Source organism: Mchenga conophoros, linkage group LG23 (assembly GCF_057382185.1).
Source record: "Mchenga conophoros isolate Kocher_MC1m ecotype Shallow Benthic linkage group LG23, M_conophoros_male_GT1.1, whole genome shotgun sequence".
NCBI classification, from domain to species: Eukaryota; Metazoa; Chordata; class Actinopteri; order Cichliformes; family Cichlidae; genus Mchenga; species Mchenga conophoros.
Window position 1 is genome coordinate 14,766,493 of NC_140547.1, and position 16,709 is coordinate 14,783,201.

At 39.6% G+C, this 16,709-nt stretch overlaps 2 protein-coding genes across 3 annotated transcripts; both read left to right on the plus strand.

Annotated features, from left to right (window-relative positions):
* Positions 1 to 926: 926 nt before the first annotated feature.
* On the plus strand, positions 927 to 10,267 carry lrrc8c (leucine rich repeat containing 8 VRAC subunit C). Its single transcript, XM_085264487.1, has 3 exons — positions 927 to 1,059; positions 4,705 to 4,847; positions 7,189 to 10,267. Exons 2-3 carry the CDS (start codon positions 4,710 to 4,712, stop codon positions 9,433 to 9,435), a joined length of 2,385 nt encoding a protein of 794 aa, XP_085120613.1. The 5' UTR covers positions 927 to 1,059; positions 4,705 to 4,709; the 3' UTR covers positions 9,436 to 10,267.
* Positions 10,268 to 11,038: 771 nt separating this feature from the next.
* lrrc8db (leucine rich repeat containing 8 VRAC subunit Db) lies at positions 11,039 to 16,368 on the plus strand. Of its 2 annotated transcripts, none has more exons than XM_085264485.1 (2): positions 11,039 to 11,453; positions 12,542 to 16,368. In XM_085264485.1, exon 2 carries the CDS (start codon positions 12,544 to 12,546, stop codon positions 15,097 to 15,099), a length of 2,556 nt encoding a protein of 851 aa, XP_085120611.1. In that variant the 5' UTR covers positions 11,039 to 11,453; positions 12,542 to 12,543; the 3' UTR covers positions 15,100 to 16,368. The 2 variants fall into 2 exon arrangements, with proteins under 2 accessions (XP_085120611.1, XP_085120610.1); XM_085264484.1 differs by lacking the exon at positions 11,039 to 11,453 and adding an exon at positions 11,599 to 12,409.
* The last annotated feature ends 341 nt before the right edge of the window (positions 16,369 to 16,709 follow it).

The window sequence follows — 16,709 nt, forward strand, 5'->3', positions numbered from 1 at the left end:
GACTCAGAGTTCCTCAGTTCACCCTGTGCCTGAAAAGAGCTGTTTTAACTCCTCTCACTTTAAGTCTACCGTCCCTTTTAGCCTACGGCATGAATAGCAATTTGGTTCCTGATCTGATGTCCTACAAAGAACCTCTCAAACAAAAAAAATAAAAGAATCAATATGAGACTGCACTTTTAAAGTGAATCTCAAGGCAAATGATGAAACTGCTGCTGCTGTTCAGCTTGATTTTAGTGCAACAAGGTTAATTTAAACGTTCAACATTTTCTCATCAGTTGGGGGGGATGGATTTGATGTATTTGTACTGTCGCCTCAGTTTTGTTGCTATACTTACATTTCAGATGGAAATAAAGTAGAATCATAAAGTAAAGTTTTTGCATCTTTAAGGATTTTTTTTTTTTTTTTTTTTTTTTGCATACTGAGCACCTTTCATTTAATACTTTATGGAGTTTAAAAAAAAAAACTTTACTGCCAGTCCTTATATTATGTTACTTACATACTTACCATGCATTCATTAGAAAGGCCCGTGTTAAAACATATCTCATTTTTGATCAATTAAATTTGGCATATTTGCTCTTGCGTGAACAGTTTAATGTTGTTGCTGTAAACACACTTTGTTTAATTGTGATCTGCAATGTAACAAACATCCAACAAAAGACTGATCAAATCAGTTGAGTAAAGAAAAAAAAACTTGACTGTTTGAGACCGATACTCTGAGAGTATACTGATGAGTTTTAATAAAGGAATTTTACTTTTCAGCTGTATTGAAAGTCAAATAAAGGCATACATTTTTAATAAGCCTTAATGTTAGTACTATTGTCATCAATACTAGCAGCCAGCTGCAGTTTCCATGCATTACAAACATCTGCTGGGGTTTCCTGAGATGTCCACGCCCCTGTGGCTCACAGTATACATGCCTGCATGCTCTGGCAGAGGATCTAGGAAGGTTGGCGGTCAGAGGCAGAGGAGAAAAGGCGGCCACGCACATCATGATCGGAGACTTCATCGCTTGAAACCCGACAACTCAGATCTTCGAGTCCAGCTCGCATCTCAGAGAAGGTAAATATTTACCGTTAACACTGTCAGTGATGTTGAACCGACGCGATAGACGGATTTTCACTGTCCAAACGCGCAGCGGAGCTACAATAACGCAGTTATATTCGGCGGAGCGCCTCTCAAATTACAAGTTATCCCGATTACCGTTACTTTACGTCCCGGTTATATAAATAGGGTCTGAATATGCTACAGAGCAATCTGCCTACAGGAAAGTGGACATCACCGCTGTAAGAGAGCACCACTGAATCTCCACTAAAAACGTTTTAAGGTTTTCCCGGCGCTTCCGTTTTACATTAAAGTCTAAAGACTTGAAAGTAGCTCCTTAGAAAAGAGAAATCCAGTCCCGCAGTGCGGGCGGGTTTTTTCCCCCCATGTCCTTAATGAGACAGGACTTGTTGTATGCCTGTGGCTGGGTGTGTTCCAAACATGTCTGTTTTTGGATATCTGGGATTCAGACAAGTTTCCTGTCAGGAAGGGACAAGGATATGGCCTGGTCAGTTCAATTCAATGGCTGACTCATCCAGTACCAAGACAGTATTTTTCCTTTACCTAACACAGTGTAGGCTTCACAGAAGCCCTTTCAACCCTCCCCCCACCCCATTAAACTATGGAGGCCCTCAGGGTCTAGAAAAAAAACAAACCCAAAACACCATAAAATTCAGTGCTTATGTAAAATAATTTATTAAGAAATTAGTTACATCAAATTACATGTTTTCAAATGATCATCAAATTACTTGTTATCAGCTGAGTTGAATTTACTTGTAAATACATTTGTTTAGGCCAAACTTTTTCTTTTAGGACAGCAGTGAAATTCATCCCTGAAATTCATATTATAAAATTAGGGATGTGCTGCTGGTTTTACACACATTCAGTTTGTTGTTTGCGGGGAATGATGTCATTGTGTTTCTGCACACACACATGCAGGTCCATCAGGGGTCTGTTCTTGGTCGATAACTCTTTAACTTTTACATACTCCCAGTTGGTGCTTTCATAAAGAATCCTAATATATTCTATCATACTTACACAGATGATACACAGTTGTACATGGTTTACTTTGATGATCTAACCTCTCTTCACAAATTAATGAGCTGAACCGATGACATTAATTGTTGGATGTCTCGAAACTTTTTAGAACTGTACACAGACCAGACGGTAATATTTGCTGGTGGTCCAAAAAAGTCAGACAGAAAATGTGTTCATATTTATCATCCCTTGCTCTGAAATACAGCGAGCAAGTCAGGAATCTGTTTTGGTGAATGGTCTTAGTTTTGACAGTCACTAGAACTGCTTTCTATCACTTTAAAAATATAGATCAGAAGTTTCTTATCTCAAACTGACTCTGAGAAAGTTGTCCGTGCATTCGTATCAAGCACATTAGACTATTCTAACACTCTGTTTGCTGGATTATACATTTGTTAGTAGGATGACTTCAGCTTGTTCAGTATCCCGGAACCAGAGTCCTTACACGTAAACAGAAATTTAATAAGTTGCAGTCTTCAAAGTGACTTTATTGTGGCAAGATGGCAATAAAACAGCAATAAGATGGAATCAGTCTTCTACCAGTTTGCAGTCCAGCCAGAACGCCATGGATCTGAAACAGGAATTCTAAAACTCCTCCACAAATAGCGACATAGTATAAATGACAGTTTCATATTACGCTGACTCTAGAAGCTACTTACATGCAGTACTTGAGTAAATTTAGCATCGATTAAATTGTCAACATCATAAACTTCTTTATGAGTAGAAATGTGGCCAAACCAGAGTTAAAAATGTAGCTGCTAGAATTCTTTAAAGACAAATAAAAAAAAATGCAATAAACAAAATTCCATTGAGATGGATATCTCAAAACACTGAAACTTACACTTATTTGCATTGTTATTTGGAGCTAAGTGAGAAAAGATAATTTTTGCTGTGTGACCTAACCGACCCTTTAAAGCCTGCCACGGTTTCGTATAAACATCTCCTGAAGAGCTTCTCTCACTCCTTCCTGTTGTTATGATTGTGAAATGGAAGAATCGATAAAGACACTCCAGGTGAAAAACCTTAATTGAACTATGAAAAACATGACGTCTCTAAAAGCTTCAGTCTTTTAGCAACATGTTCAAGAATACCTTACGGCTAAACTTATTAATAATGCAAGACAAGGTTTTATTGACCGTAGCTATTTACCACTGTGGAGCTGCATATGATCAAATGTTGCACTTTATAATCTGACGACTATTTAGATCGTTCAGTCATTTTCCGGTTGTAGAGACATGCTATGTACTATATAGTTCACACTGGAATGTTTTACTACAGAAATCAGTGTGGAGAGTGTTTGTCACATGCCTCTTCAGTTTAAATGACAGTGTAACCAAGCTACTGCCAGACAGACACTGGAAACAGGATCCTGCAGCTGCAGTACTTTAAAGAAGGTGACCACATAATGACAGTGTGAGGGACTGCTCTTTTTCATGCTACTGGTTTTAACAAAATTAATCTTTAAATAGCCTGTAAAGAGATTAATAGCTCCAACAACTTGCTGTTGTGTATACAAGCTAAGTGCTGTGATTGGTTATGATCAGTTTTGTTAGTCATCGTGTTGCCAGGTGTGAACCGACTCTGCAAAACCAGTGGGCTTTTGGACTGTGAAATTCATGTCTAAACACTTGTCAGAATGAGTAATGTTTATAGTCCAATGTATAGAATGGCTCTTAATAAATTACATTTGAGATGGGCATTTGCACAATGTCAGAGTTCCACTTGAGATGAGGTTTGGGCAAAGAGAGAAAGTTCAGGGTTCAAAACTAGTCTATCTGGATTGTGGGAAGTAGGAAAATACAGGGTTTTGATTGTGAAATTCTGGACCAATACCATACCGGTATGGCCAATAGTTAACACTGGAAGCACAAAAGAAACTCATCTATATCCAGATACTTTTATTTAGTGGTTAATCTTCTTTTAGTGAATGCAGATTGTTTAAATTGGTAATTTTACTTCAGTATTTTTGTATTAAGCTAATGTGAAGTGTTAACATTGTTAATTGAAATGTTAGTCAAAGTATAATGACTTTGAAGGAAGCCTCCACACCCAGTTATGTTACCACAAATCCTTGACATTTAATGTTTCAGTCCCTTGATGTGGACCAAGTTTGTAGATTGCCTTGATTACCCCACAACGTTGGGCTGCAGTCCACATATTGTGTCCTTTAACAGTTTCTCCACCCTACTTTATGATGACATGAATGCCCAGGCCTGTGGGCTTGGTCCTGGAATATTGTTGAAAGCTTTGATATTTCAAGGCTAAAAAGAAAACAATGGAAAAATGGCTTGATATTTGGTAAAAATGTTTGGGAGCTTTAATGGAACCTAAGAAATGAACATTTTTGGCAGCTTTGAAAGGAAAGTAACTGCTTTGACTGATAAGCAAAAAGCAGAATACTCAAAAGCCAAATTAAAATGGTTAGCCAAACATTAAAGATGTGACAGAGTTCAAACAACAACAACAAAAGGGATGTAAGATGCATCATAAAAGTCACTGGTGGTGAGTGGCTTTAAAAAGGAATCCCCTGTGAATTTAATAATGTCATTGTTCTCTCTGAGGCTAATACATTTCCCAATTGTACTCTCTAAGAGTTATGTGGTGTTCTTTTCCATTGTTTTGTAACAGGCACCATGATTCCTGTGATGGAATTCCGGCAGTTTTCTGAACAGCAGACAGCGTTCAGAGTCCTGAAGCCGTGGTGGGATGTGTTCACTGACTATCTGTCTGTAATGATGCTCATGATTGGCGTCTTTGGATGTACTCTTCAGGTCAGTAAGACTGACTCACCGTGATGTATTTACTTGAAGAAAGAGACTAATGGAAGTGTAGCTAATACACAGTAACCCACAAGTTTGGATTCAAACATTCTGTTTATGTGATAAGAGAAGTTTTTCTACAGTTTTCTCATTAAATTTAACAATAATTAGACTCAGAGAAAGTCTATACTCTCCCAGATGGCAACATTACTGCTTTGCTTTCTGCTTTGGAACCAGCTCAAAAAAGCACTAATTATGTGCTTTTACAACCCAGCCTGTGTAAAGCAAGGGAGGCATTCAGCCCATCAGGAGTGTACCAGTGGAAACTTTAACCGCCCAGCCACTTTTAGTAAACAGAAGACTCCTAACTCCTGTGAGGCGCTACTTGACTTCACTCTCTGTGTGAAATAGGGACTTTTTTTTTAATGTTGAACAACTCTTTAGTGTAAATCCTGGAAATGATACCAAAACAGTTTAAGAAAAATGTTAACAGGAAATTTATCAGGCTGGAAGCTGCCATTGTTTCCCATTCTCACCATTACAGTGTTTGGACGTGATCTGATTGGTTGTAAATTGAGTGAACAATTCTTTTTGTAGCCAAGTTTAGTTTATAAGTCAGTTATGTAAACGTATTACGCTGCCTGACACAGAAATCTCGTCACTTACTGTATAGTTTGAGTTTTTAAAATTCTGCAGATCAATCAGTCAGTCTTCAGAGACTTTCACTGACTTGACTTTGCATTGCTGTCTGTGATATCTGCAGCGCAACTGCATTGCTTACTATAGTGATTAATTTTATGTCCTCACTTCTCACTAAAATGGGTCGAGAATCTGAGTTTTAAACAGGTAAACAGAGTCCACATAACATCTCCTCTTCTGAGCCCCATTTCCTGTCATTAGCATCTCTTAGTCAAGCAGCTGTTTTTCATTATTTACATTACAAGTAAACGCCTAAGGCATTTGTTTTTTACTGATGCCATTTGGTGGATAGCGCTCAGTGTGTTTACATGCAATCAGGTTACGTAGAGCACCCAAGTAAAGTTAATGAGAGAATGCTTTATATGCACTGTAATAATGTGGTAACTTTTTGTGGCTTACTGAAATCCATGCACGGCTCTCTCTTAGTGAAAATGCACAAAGTAGCAAGGCTAAATGGTAGAAAAACAGAAATCAAAACAGCAGTGTATCTGGGATGTACTGGATTTTTTGTATCTGTGTTACAGGTGCAGTCAGAAGAGGGCTCTCCTTACAGTGCAAATGTGTCTGATTTTTAACAAATAGTTCAACCTTTAGCAGTCAATACTGACTCGTTTTGACCTCCTTATGTTATTCAAGCTAATGGAGTGAGTGTGGTGTTTTGATCAGACATCGATTCCTGTCTAATCAAAGATGGGAAATGCCATAAAGACTTTGCTTCTCTTTTTCTGGAGAAGCAGTGTTTATCCATGCGAACATTCAGACCAGTAACAGCCAGCAAAACATGGAAGATGCAGGGTAGCATTTTGTTATTTCACGTGATATGGGACATTCAGTTTGAGGAAAAGATCTATGATACTGAAGGCTTATCAGATCTGGAAAGCAATCACAGTGACCATTATGCTCTAAACTACTTAATTGCGTAATATCTCCTGGGTTGAGGCAGTGCATGTTCTAATTCAACACATATTCCCTGCAAAAAAAATACTGTAATACTTGCTTCAGGACAAACATATGATGCTGTCTTAGGATCATATGTCCTTGAGTCGAGGGTTGGCACCACTATTTTATTTCTTGCATAAAATATTTTAACTCTTGAGAAATGTTTTCTTGCTCAGCCATTAAAACTACCGAGTTTAGGTTTGCATAGGTTATAAAAGATCATGGTTTAGGTTACAACAGACCCAATAGGCAGTTTGACAACTGTAGCCACCCTATGATTAATCCTCCGTTTCCGGGGTTACCAGTTTTGGCCCTATGGCTGGTTTGCTGAAACCTGCAAGGATATAAATGTCAAAATGTGCTCATTATAAATGTTCTTGTGAATTATTTTCGGGAAAGCAAATTACCCTTGAAACGTAACTGAGAAACAATTTAGCACTTTAAGCCACAAAGGCTTGTTGCTCATTGATTGTACCTGACGGTTGATTGCTAGGGGACATTCTAGTGTTCTAATGGTATTTATCACACGTCAATCAGCAGTGTCCTTTGCTTTCATTGGTAGTTCCTTCGAAGGCTCACCTTTAAGTTAACAAAAGCTTAACTGTGGACCCTTCATTGCATGAAATCTGAAAAACACTCATTTCTGTGTCTGACTGAGCCTTATTATGCATTTCTTCTTTCTAATATATATATATATTTTTTTATTTCATTTTAGGTAATGCACGATAAAATTATATGCCTTCCTCAGAGAATATCATTGCCTTCAGACAACAGCAGTGAAGTAGGGTTGAAGTCACCATTACATCTGCAGTCCAACACCTCAACTGTACCAACAGGCCTGAAGACCAATCTAGATCTTCAACAGTACAGTTTCATCAACCAAATGTGCTATGAGAATGCCTTGCATTGGTATGCCAAATACTTTCCCTATTTGGTGCTCATGCACACTTTAGTTTTCATGGTGTGTAGCAACTTCTGGTTCAAATTCCCTGGCTCAAGCTCTAAAATAGAGCATTTTATCTCTATGCTTGGCAAGTGCTTCGACTCTCCCTGGACCACACGAGCTTTGTCGGAAGTGTCTGGAGAAAATCCAGAAGAACAGGATCATAAAAAGGGCACCGCTTCTAGGTCTAACATTCCTATGTCTCCGGGGGAAGGCAGCCTCGAGAAGACGCAGTCCCTGCGTTCTATTGCCGAAAAGATTGTTGTTGACCAGCCATCAGCAAGTGTTCTTGATAAAAAGGAGGGTGAACAAGCGAAAGCTCTGTTCGAAAAGGTGAAGAAGTTCCGTTTGCATGTTGAGGAAGGAGATATCCTTTACCTCATGTATGTTTGCCAGACTGTATTCAAGGTGTTTAAATTCCTTGTGATCATTGCTTATAACAGCGCTCTAGTAAATAACGTAAATAACACAGTACGTTGCAACGGTATCGAGGAGATCCAGAACATGACAGGCTACAAAGTCTTTGAATGCAATCACACCATGGCTCATCTCTTTTCTAAGTTGTCTTGCTGTTACCTGTTCTTGGTGTCTGTCTATGGATTAACAAGCCTCTACACCTCCTACTGGCTGTTTTACCGCTCACTGAAAGAATACTCATTCGAGTATGTGCGACAGGAAACGGGCATCAGTGACATCCCAGATGTCAAGAATGACTTTGCTTTCATGCTTCACATGATTGATCAGTATGACCCACTGTATTCCAAACGATTTGCAGTTTTTCTCTCCGAAGTCAGTGAGAACAAACTGAAACAGCTCAGTCTCAACCATGAGTGGACTGCAGAGAAACTGCGTCAGAGACTCCAGACCAACTCCAACAACAAACTTGAACTACAGCTGTTCATGTTCTCTGGTTTACCCGACACTGTCTTTGAACTGACAGAGCTGCAGTCACTCAAGCTGGAACTAATCAACAATGTCACCATCCCTGCCTCAATCTCACAGCTGCAAGATCTTCAGGAGCTGTCTCTTTACCAGTGCTCTTTAAAGTTGCACACAACTGCTACGTCCTTCCTCAAAGAGAACCTGAAAGTGCTTCGTGTGAAGTTCGATGACAACAGAGAACTTCCAAACTGGATGTATGGCCTGCGAAATTTAGAGGAGCTCTATCTTACTGGGTCCCTCAGCTCTGATGCCTCCAAGAATATAGTTCTTGAGTCTCTGCGGGAAATGAAGTGTCTCAAAATACTCTCCCTTAAGAGCAGCTTAACCAAGATACCCCAGTCGATTGTGGATGTTTCCAGCCATCTGCAGCAACTCTATTTACACAACGATGGCACTAAGCTAGTAATGCTCAACAACCTGAAAAAGATGACCAATCTAATAGAGCTGGAGCTAGTACGCTGTGATCTGGAGCGCATTCCGCATGCAGTCTTTAGCCTAACAAGTCTGCAAAAGCTTGACCTGAAAGAGAATAACCTTCGTTCGATAGAGGAAATTGTCAGCTTCCAGCATCTGCGGAAGCTCACTTGCCTCAAACTCTGGTACAACAGCATCATGTACATCCCAGAGCATATCAAAAAACTCGGCAGCTTAGAGCACCTCTACTTCAGCCACAACAAGATTGAGATATTGCCCTCACACCTGTTCTTGTGCAACAAGCTGCGCTACCTGGACCTATCCAACAATGACATCCGTTTCATTCCTCCAGAAATCGGAGTTCTTCAGAGCCTGCAGTACCTTTCTGTCTCTTGCAACAAAATTGAAAATCTACCAGATGAACTGTTCTTTTGCAAAAAGCTGAAAACGCTAAAGCTTGGCAAGAACTCGCTGTCCAAACTCTCGCCAAAAATATCCTATCTAGCTCTTCTGACCTACCTGGAGCTCAAAGGCAACCACTTTGAGTTCCTGCCACAGGAGCTTGCTTTCTGTCGCGCTTTGAAGCGCAGTGGCCTTATAGTTGAGGAGACACTGTTTGAAACTCTGCCTTCAGATGTCAGGGATCAAATGAAGGCTGAGTGAGATGCCTTACTGTAGCCGTAGTGCCTGCTGTTTGTTCTGTCTATCAATTCAGAGCATTTGTTTAATATGAAGTCATTGTTATATTTAAGCATTATAAACATGCTAGAGATATCTTTTTGTTCTTTTGTTTTATTAACTGAAGGAAAATGACATATTCATCTATTGTCACATTGAGTGTGGCTGCTGCAGGGACACTTTATACGGCCACTACTCAATCTTAAAGAGAGAGTTCCGCGTTATGAGAAAGTGTTCCTTTTCTTTCTAAAAGTTTTAAGAAAAGTTTTATTTTAGTCTCACATCTGTCTATTAATCAGTAGTCACTGATACAGCCAGGTCAGCTCTTTCTCCCTGAAGTCTCTGATAAAATAACTCTCTGCTGCCTCTAGCTTTATATACATAAAGTGATATTGATTTTTCTCTTTTATCTGTGGAGAAGGAAGAAGCTTATTTCCCATATTGTTAAAGCCTTTCTGCAAAGCCTATTTCCAGTCACTGCGTCATGACTGAATGTAAATCTTCACATTCATGACCACACATTTATGTGTAGGCCAGTAGCCTTAGGCTGTACTGTATATATTTAGATCTAAGAGACTGTTACTTCACATGGATCACAGGAAAAGAGGAAAGTTCTTATGGAATATACATAGAATCTAGAAACTTAGAATGAAACTAGAATTAAACAGTTCTCTATTGTAGGAAGCTGTCATTTTAAAGTGCATTAAAAGCCTGAAGGATGATGTCACACTGGTCTTTGTCTTTGTCTCTAAGTGTGAGCAAAAAATATGCAGCGTAAGAAATATGCATTTTCATGAACAGTATTTTTATGTCATTGACCAATAAAATTTGAGTTTTTAAAAAAATGTCATTTGGAATTTTTAAATGTCAGAATATTGCAAATAAAATGCAATACAGTTTTGATTTTATTGGTTTACTGACCAGTGATGCAAAATCTAAAGCGTCTAAAAGAGGAAACAGCACAAAGGACAATGTCCTGTATTCAACTGTGTTGTTGGATGAAGCATCACCTGCTGGCTGTTGAGGATTAATAACTGTAAAGAAGATTATTATTGAAATTGCACAGGGCCTCGGATAAAAAAAATATGTATTTGGTATGAAGTGTCTACAAAATAATTTCGATGGTTATCTCGGAAAAACATCCAAGCTCAGTAAGATTTTTTAAAGTAATGTTATTTGATTCAGCAATTATGAAAATGCTTTGCATCTACAAAAAAAGGAAAATGAAAGAAATCTTATCTCACAGTTATCACATGGTATTTAGTAATTACAAGCCCATGAAATCTTCTACCCATAAATTGTAAGCTGTAATTACAAGATGTGGTCACATGTTTTTTCCTTTTGGTGAATGCAATGTGCCTTTGTAAACAAAGGGGGCTTGGTTGCAGCTGTCAGTAAAGATTTTTTTATTAATTAAAAGGTGTAATAAAAAAGGGCTCGCATGTTCCCGTTTGAAAGTGAAGGCTGACAATCAGAAAATTGAGTGTTTTCTTGCACTTTTCTGGTAAACCAGTTTTAAATGTGGCATTTGCACTTTTGCCACGGTCCCTAACTTCAGTGGGTCATCCTGCACTTGCTGTCAATTGAAACAAGGGCTTCAAAACGCTCTGTGCCGTCGTATCAGGTCCTGATGTGGAACAGAAAACATGCGCAATATTAGGGAAGATTTCACCTGCGCATAAAAAATGCACAGTTTCGCGGACCTGGTGCAAAGTCCTGAGGTGGTCCGGCCCCGGTGAACGAGCATATCAAACAAACGGTGTTCACCTCCAGCAGCTGGTGCTGCCGTGCCGGGCTGTTTCGCCCAGTCAGAGGCAGAGGACCGTACCATCTGAAGCCGAGTAGGGGTAGTCAGATAAGCTGCTTACAGCTCTGCCGGCAGGCCCACGGTTGAACTAGTGCGAAGAATGGACGGATTCATCTCATCAGGGAAACATGGCAAGTGAGAAGAGGCGTTGTTCGGTACTGCTGGCATCCGCAAAACCGGATCAGACTCCCTGAAGGTGAGTATGCGGCTGTTTTGAGTGTAAATCATCTAAGGTCTTTAAATGTAGCCGCAGTGCGTTGGCTCAATAACGTTAGCAGGCTGTATGGTGTTATAAAATTTAGTGGAGCTGGACAGAGAATTAAACCTGCACGGAGTGTACTGTTTTAATGTGAAGGTGATTTTCTGCAGCCGAAGATTTTTTGTGCTGCGTTTAAAGGCGTCACGTACATCCCCCACCCCTTGTTTTGAGTGCATGGATGCGTCTTGCTGCTGGAGCCGGTCTCAGCCTGCTCTGCAGCCCCATGGAAAACAGTGACCTTCATGCTTTAACCACAACAGATTTATTCGTAGGGGTAAACGATTATATTTAGTTTTTTTTTTTCTTTAAATAGCAACACCGAAGCAGCTGTTTGTGTATCACGTGTTTTCAGTGCTCAAACAGTATTCAGCATGTTGAGCCTCTCTAGAGCCACTATGACAGTGTCACGGAGTAAAGTGCAGAGAAAACCAGGCACAGAAAAGAGACGCAATAGATGCTTAGCTGCTCTGCAGACAGCACCGTTTGTTTTGCACACTGACATCTCAGATCATGTGTCAGTTCAAGTGTTGGCTCCTCTCTAAAGCTACAATCCCAAGAGGCTGTCTTCTCTGAGTCTGCTCTAAATGTTCCTGAGAAATGTAGCTGTAGCTGAAATTTGAGACAGGGATACTAGCTGTGCATTTTTTCACTAAACCCCTAATGGATCCAGCTTTACGAGAATAAATGTGATTGCAGTGGAGTCAATTTAATGTAGGTGAACAAAAGGCAGGATTAACGGTTAGAAGGTTGCACTTGGACCAGTTAAATTGCAATTGTCCATTACAGCGTGACATCTACAACATGTCACCTCCCCAATTTCTTTAATTCTTTAAGTCAGGGAACGCTTTTACAGAGTACCATTGGGATGAGGATATCTGTAAACAGCTTACAAGGTACATCTAAGACTCCTTCATGTGTGGGTTTATTATGGACCGAGACATTATGTGAAAACAATTCAGTACAAAAACATCAACTGTTATATAATTCTATGCACATTTTCTTACTAAAGTTGTTTTCTGTTGCAGGAATGTTCACGCTCACAGAAGTAGCCTCCCTGAATGACATCCAGCCAACTTACAGAATACTGAAGCCATGGTGGGATGTCTTCATGGATTATCTTGGTATTGTCATGTTGATGTTGGCCATATTTTCTGGAACGATGCAGTTAACTAAGGACCAAGTGGTTTGTCTTCCCATTCTGGAGCAAACTCCAGAGCGGTCCGGGGGTTTCTTGGAACCTGAAGCACCAGAGCCAACCAATGGCTTTTGGAACAAAGAGAGTGCCATTGGGGAGCAAGCTGCTCCTCTCATGGCTAAAAGGCCTCCCGATAGCGTCACGCCTACCATTCACTTCACACAGCCAGCTACCATCGGACAGCCCTATCCTACAGGCGTCAGGACCAAGCTGGATTTTCAGCAGTATGTTTTTGTCAACCAGATGTGCTACCATGTCGCCCTACCTTGGTATTCAAAATATTTCCCATACCTTGCCCTAATTCACACTATTGTGTTGATGGTCAGTAGCAACTTCTGGTTCAAATACCCCAAAACAAGCTCAAAAGTAGAACATTTTGTTTCCATACTGGGAAAGTGTTTTGAATCACCTTGGACTACCAAAGCTCTGTCTGAGACTGCGTGCGAGGATTCGTCAGAGAACAAGCAGAGGCTGGCCAGGGCCTCCTCTCTCCTGAAACATCTGTCCACAAGTAGCGAGGAGGGAAGTCCGAACCAGTCCGCTCCGGTGCTGACTAAATCTGGGGTTACCTTTTCTGCTGAAAAGCTTGTGAGTGAAATTCCCTCCATGACTATACTGGACAAGAAAGATGGCGAGCAAGCGAAGGCCCTGTTTGAGAAAGTTCGGAAATTCCGTGCTCATGTGGAAGACAGTGATTTGATTTATAGACTCTATGCCATACAGACAGTTATCAAAACTGTGAAATTTATTCTGATCCTGTGCTACACAATGACGTTTGTTGCTTATATAGATTTTGACCATGTGTGTGAGCCTGAAATAAAGCATTTGACTGGATATACCAAGTTCCATTGTACACATAACATGGCATTTATGTTAAACAAGCTCCTTGTTAGTTATATTGCTCTCATATGCGTTTATGGCGTGATCTGCATATACACACTGTTCTGGCTTTTTCGGCGACCACTCAAAGAGTATTCCTTTGAAAAGGTCAGAGAGGAGAGCAGCTTCAGTGACATTCCTGATGTTAAAAATGACTTTGCATTCCTCCTCCACATGGTTGATCAATACGACCAGCTGTATTCAAAGCGTTTTGGGGTTTTTCTCTCTGAGGTGAGTGAGAATAAACTTCGCGAAATCAGCCTGAACCATGAATGGACCTTTGACAAGTTACGCCAGCATGTGACGCGCAATCCTCAAGATAAGTTGGAACTTCATCTTTTCATGCTATCTGGAGTTCCGGATGCTGTGTTTGATCTCACTGACTTGGAAATTCTGAAACTAGAATTAATCCCAGAAGCCAAAATAACAGCGAAGATCTCACAAATGATAAACCTTCAGGACCTGCACTTCTACCACTGTCCTGCCAAAGTTGAGCAGACAGCTTTCATTTTCCTTCGTGATCACCTCCGATGCCTTCATGTCAAATTCACAGATGTTGCAGAGATTCCTAGCTGGGTATACATGTTGAAAAATTTAAGGGAACTCTATTTGGTGGGTAACCTGAACTCCGAAAACAACAAACTGATTGGACTTGAGTCTCTGCGAGATCTCAGGCACCTAAAGATTCTGCACCTCAAAAGCAACCTGACAAAGATCCCTACAAACATAACCGATCTGTCACCACATCTGTTAAAGTTGGTTATTCATAATGATGGTACAAAGCTCTTAGTGCTGAACAGTTTGAAGAAAATGATGAACCTTGCAGAACTGGAACTGCATAACTGTGAACTGGAACGAATCCCTCACGCCATCTTCAGTTTGAACAACCTTCAGGAACTTGATCTCAAATCCAACAACATTCGCACCATTGAAGAGGTCATCAGCTTTCAGCACCTGAAAAGACTAACGTGTCTCAAACTTTGGCACAATAAGATCATCACTATTCCACTGTCAATCAGCCATGTTAAAAACCTGGAGTCGCTCTATCTCTCACACAACAAGCTGGAATCTCTGCCTTCACCATTATTCACACTTCTCAAGTTGCGGCACCTCGATGTTAGCCATAATTCTATAGTGGTAATCCCACCAGAGGTGGGCTTTCTCCAGAACCTCCTATACTTTGCCATTACCGGTAACAAAGTCGAGGCACTTCCCAAGCAACTGTTCAAATGCACCAAACTAAGGACTTTATGCTTTGGCCACAACTGTATCTCCTCTGTTCCAGAGAAAATTGGCCAACTTTCTCAGCTCACACATCTGGAATTGAAGGGAAACTGTCTGGAGCGTCTCCCAGCTCAGCTCGGTCAGTGTTCCCTCCTTCGCAGGAGCTGCCTGATTGTGGAGGATCATCTCTTTGACTCACTTCCAATTGAAGTAAAAGAGAGCATCAATCAGGAAACCAGTGTTTCTTTTGCTAATGGATGTAAATGTTTAAGTGATGGACGGTAGTTACATCCTATATGACATCAAATGTTGGCCATTTTCTCTCAAGTCTTTGTTTTTTAAGTGCATTAGTGCTAGAAAACAGCTAGTGCACATGTTGGGCTTTTAGGGTTATACACAGTAAACATAGCAAATACAGGGTTGGTACCACTGGAAATGTCATGGCTTGTGTCTTGTCTTGATTTTTTCCCCTTTCCTTTTATTTTTAGTTACTGTAAATGCATAGCAGCACCTCAAACACCTTATACTTCTTAATCATAGTATTCACAAACATCTATAGTAGATTAATGGGAAAAAATATATTATTGAAAGTGTACCCCTTTTACTGCTGTGACTTAATTTGTTAGTTTTTTTAAGATTAACTTTATTATGAGTATTTTGTGTAAAGAGTGAGATTAAAAGGATTGATGCCTGCATGTATCTCCAGCCAGATCTGACAATGAAGTATAAAGCTGCAACCTGGAGATGATTAGCTTAGCGTAGCTTAGCAAAAAGATTGGAAAAATGGGGAAACCGCTACAATCTGTGAACTGACCATGAAATTAAATCCATGCATATTTAAAGTTAAATAAGTAGCATACAGTATTCAGCTTGTTTGTTGAACAAAATAAAGTGGTTTCTCTGTATTTTTAATCTTTAATGTTGAGCTCAGCTAACTGTAGCTCTATATTTAGCATGAATACGTTCTATCAATCTTTTCATGTAACTCTCACAAAAAAAGTATTATTTCTCAAAAATGGCAGCACTTTAATCAGATAACGTTAGTTTCTTTGTTTTTGTGTGTGCCTTATTTATTTTCTGTTGTTTTTGCTGTTTTCCCTTTTAACAAACATTTTATATTTAATACTTAAAGTTAACAGAAGCATCTCTTTCCAGAAGCAATGTTGTCATTTTCCTGGATAATAAACAGAGCTCACTGGTTTTACTGTTTTTATCAAGCACTTTATCTCTACTTTCAAATCGAATCTGTACGAGCGATAACAGGGTGCCGTTTATGGGAAGTGGCATCGCTTTTTGGATTTTTTTCAATGCATTTCAGTTACAATTACAGAGATGTGCTTAAAACTACAAAACCAAATCTATCATGGAGACTGTAAATGAGGATGTGATTTGAATCCTTTAAAAATCTCAACTTCATCTATATTGTTATTATAAACATTTCAAAACTGTTAGTGTCAGGAACCTCACTTCTCATGCACAACAAGCTGAGTCTTTACCTTCACTGTTATTCACCCTCCTCATGTACTACCACTAACCAATAAACCACAATTAACTGTATATTCTCATTAAGCGTATTCCACCTTCTTTAGGCTTATCGTGCATTTTGAAGATGTACACCTATATGTTGAAATTTCCATTAACCTCTTTTGCTACTGCTTCAGTCTTTAATCTTTTTTTTTCTTTTTTAATCAATAGACACCATATTCCTTTCAGCCAAATCACAAAGATGCTTTGTTTAATTATTGTTTTTACTTTAACTGTTATGTCTAGTTATGTTGTACTGTTCTGATCAGTATATTTCTCATGTATTTTTTGTGTACTTACATTGTGTTTTCTGTGTTTTTCTGCACAGCACTTTGTAAACCTGTTTCTAAAATGCGCTATGTTACATAATA

Excerpts from the sequence above, each read along its gene's own strand:
- lrrc8c (XM_085264487.1), top strand. The coding sequence starts at position 4,710 with ATGATTCCTGTGATGGAATTCCGGCAGTTTTCTGAACAGCAGACAGCG. Across the intron at positions 4,848-7,188 it reads TCTTTGGATGTACTCTTCAG|GTAATGCACGATAAAATTAT; the intron begins GTCAGTAAGACT and ends ATTTCATTTTAG.
- lrrc8db (XM_085264484.1), top strand. The coding sequence starts at position 12,382 with ATGAGGATATCTGTAAACAGCTTACAAG. Across the intron at positions 12,410-12,541 it reads ATCTGTAAACAGCTTACAAG|GAATGTTCACGCTCACAGAA; the intron begins GTACATCTAAGA and ends TTTCTGTTGCAG.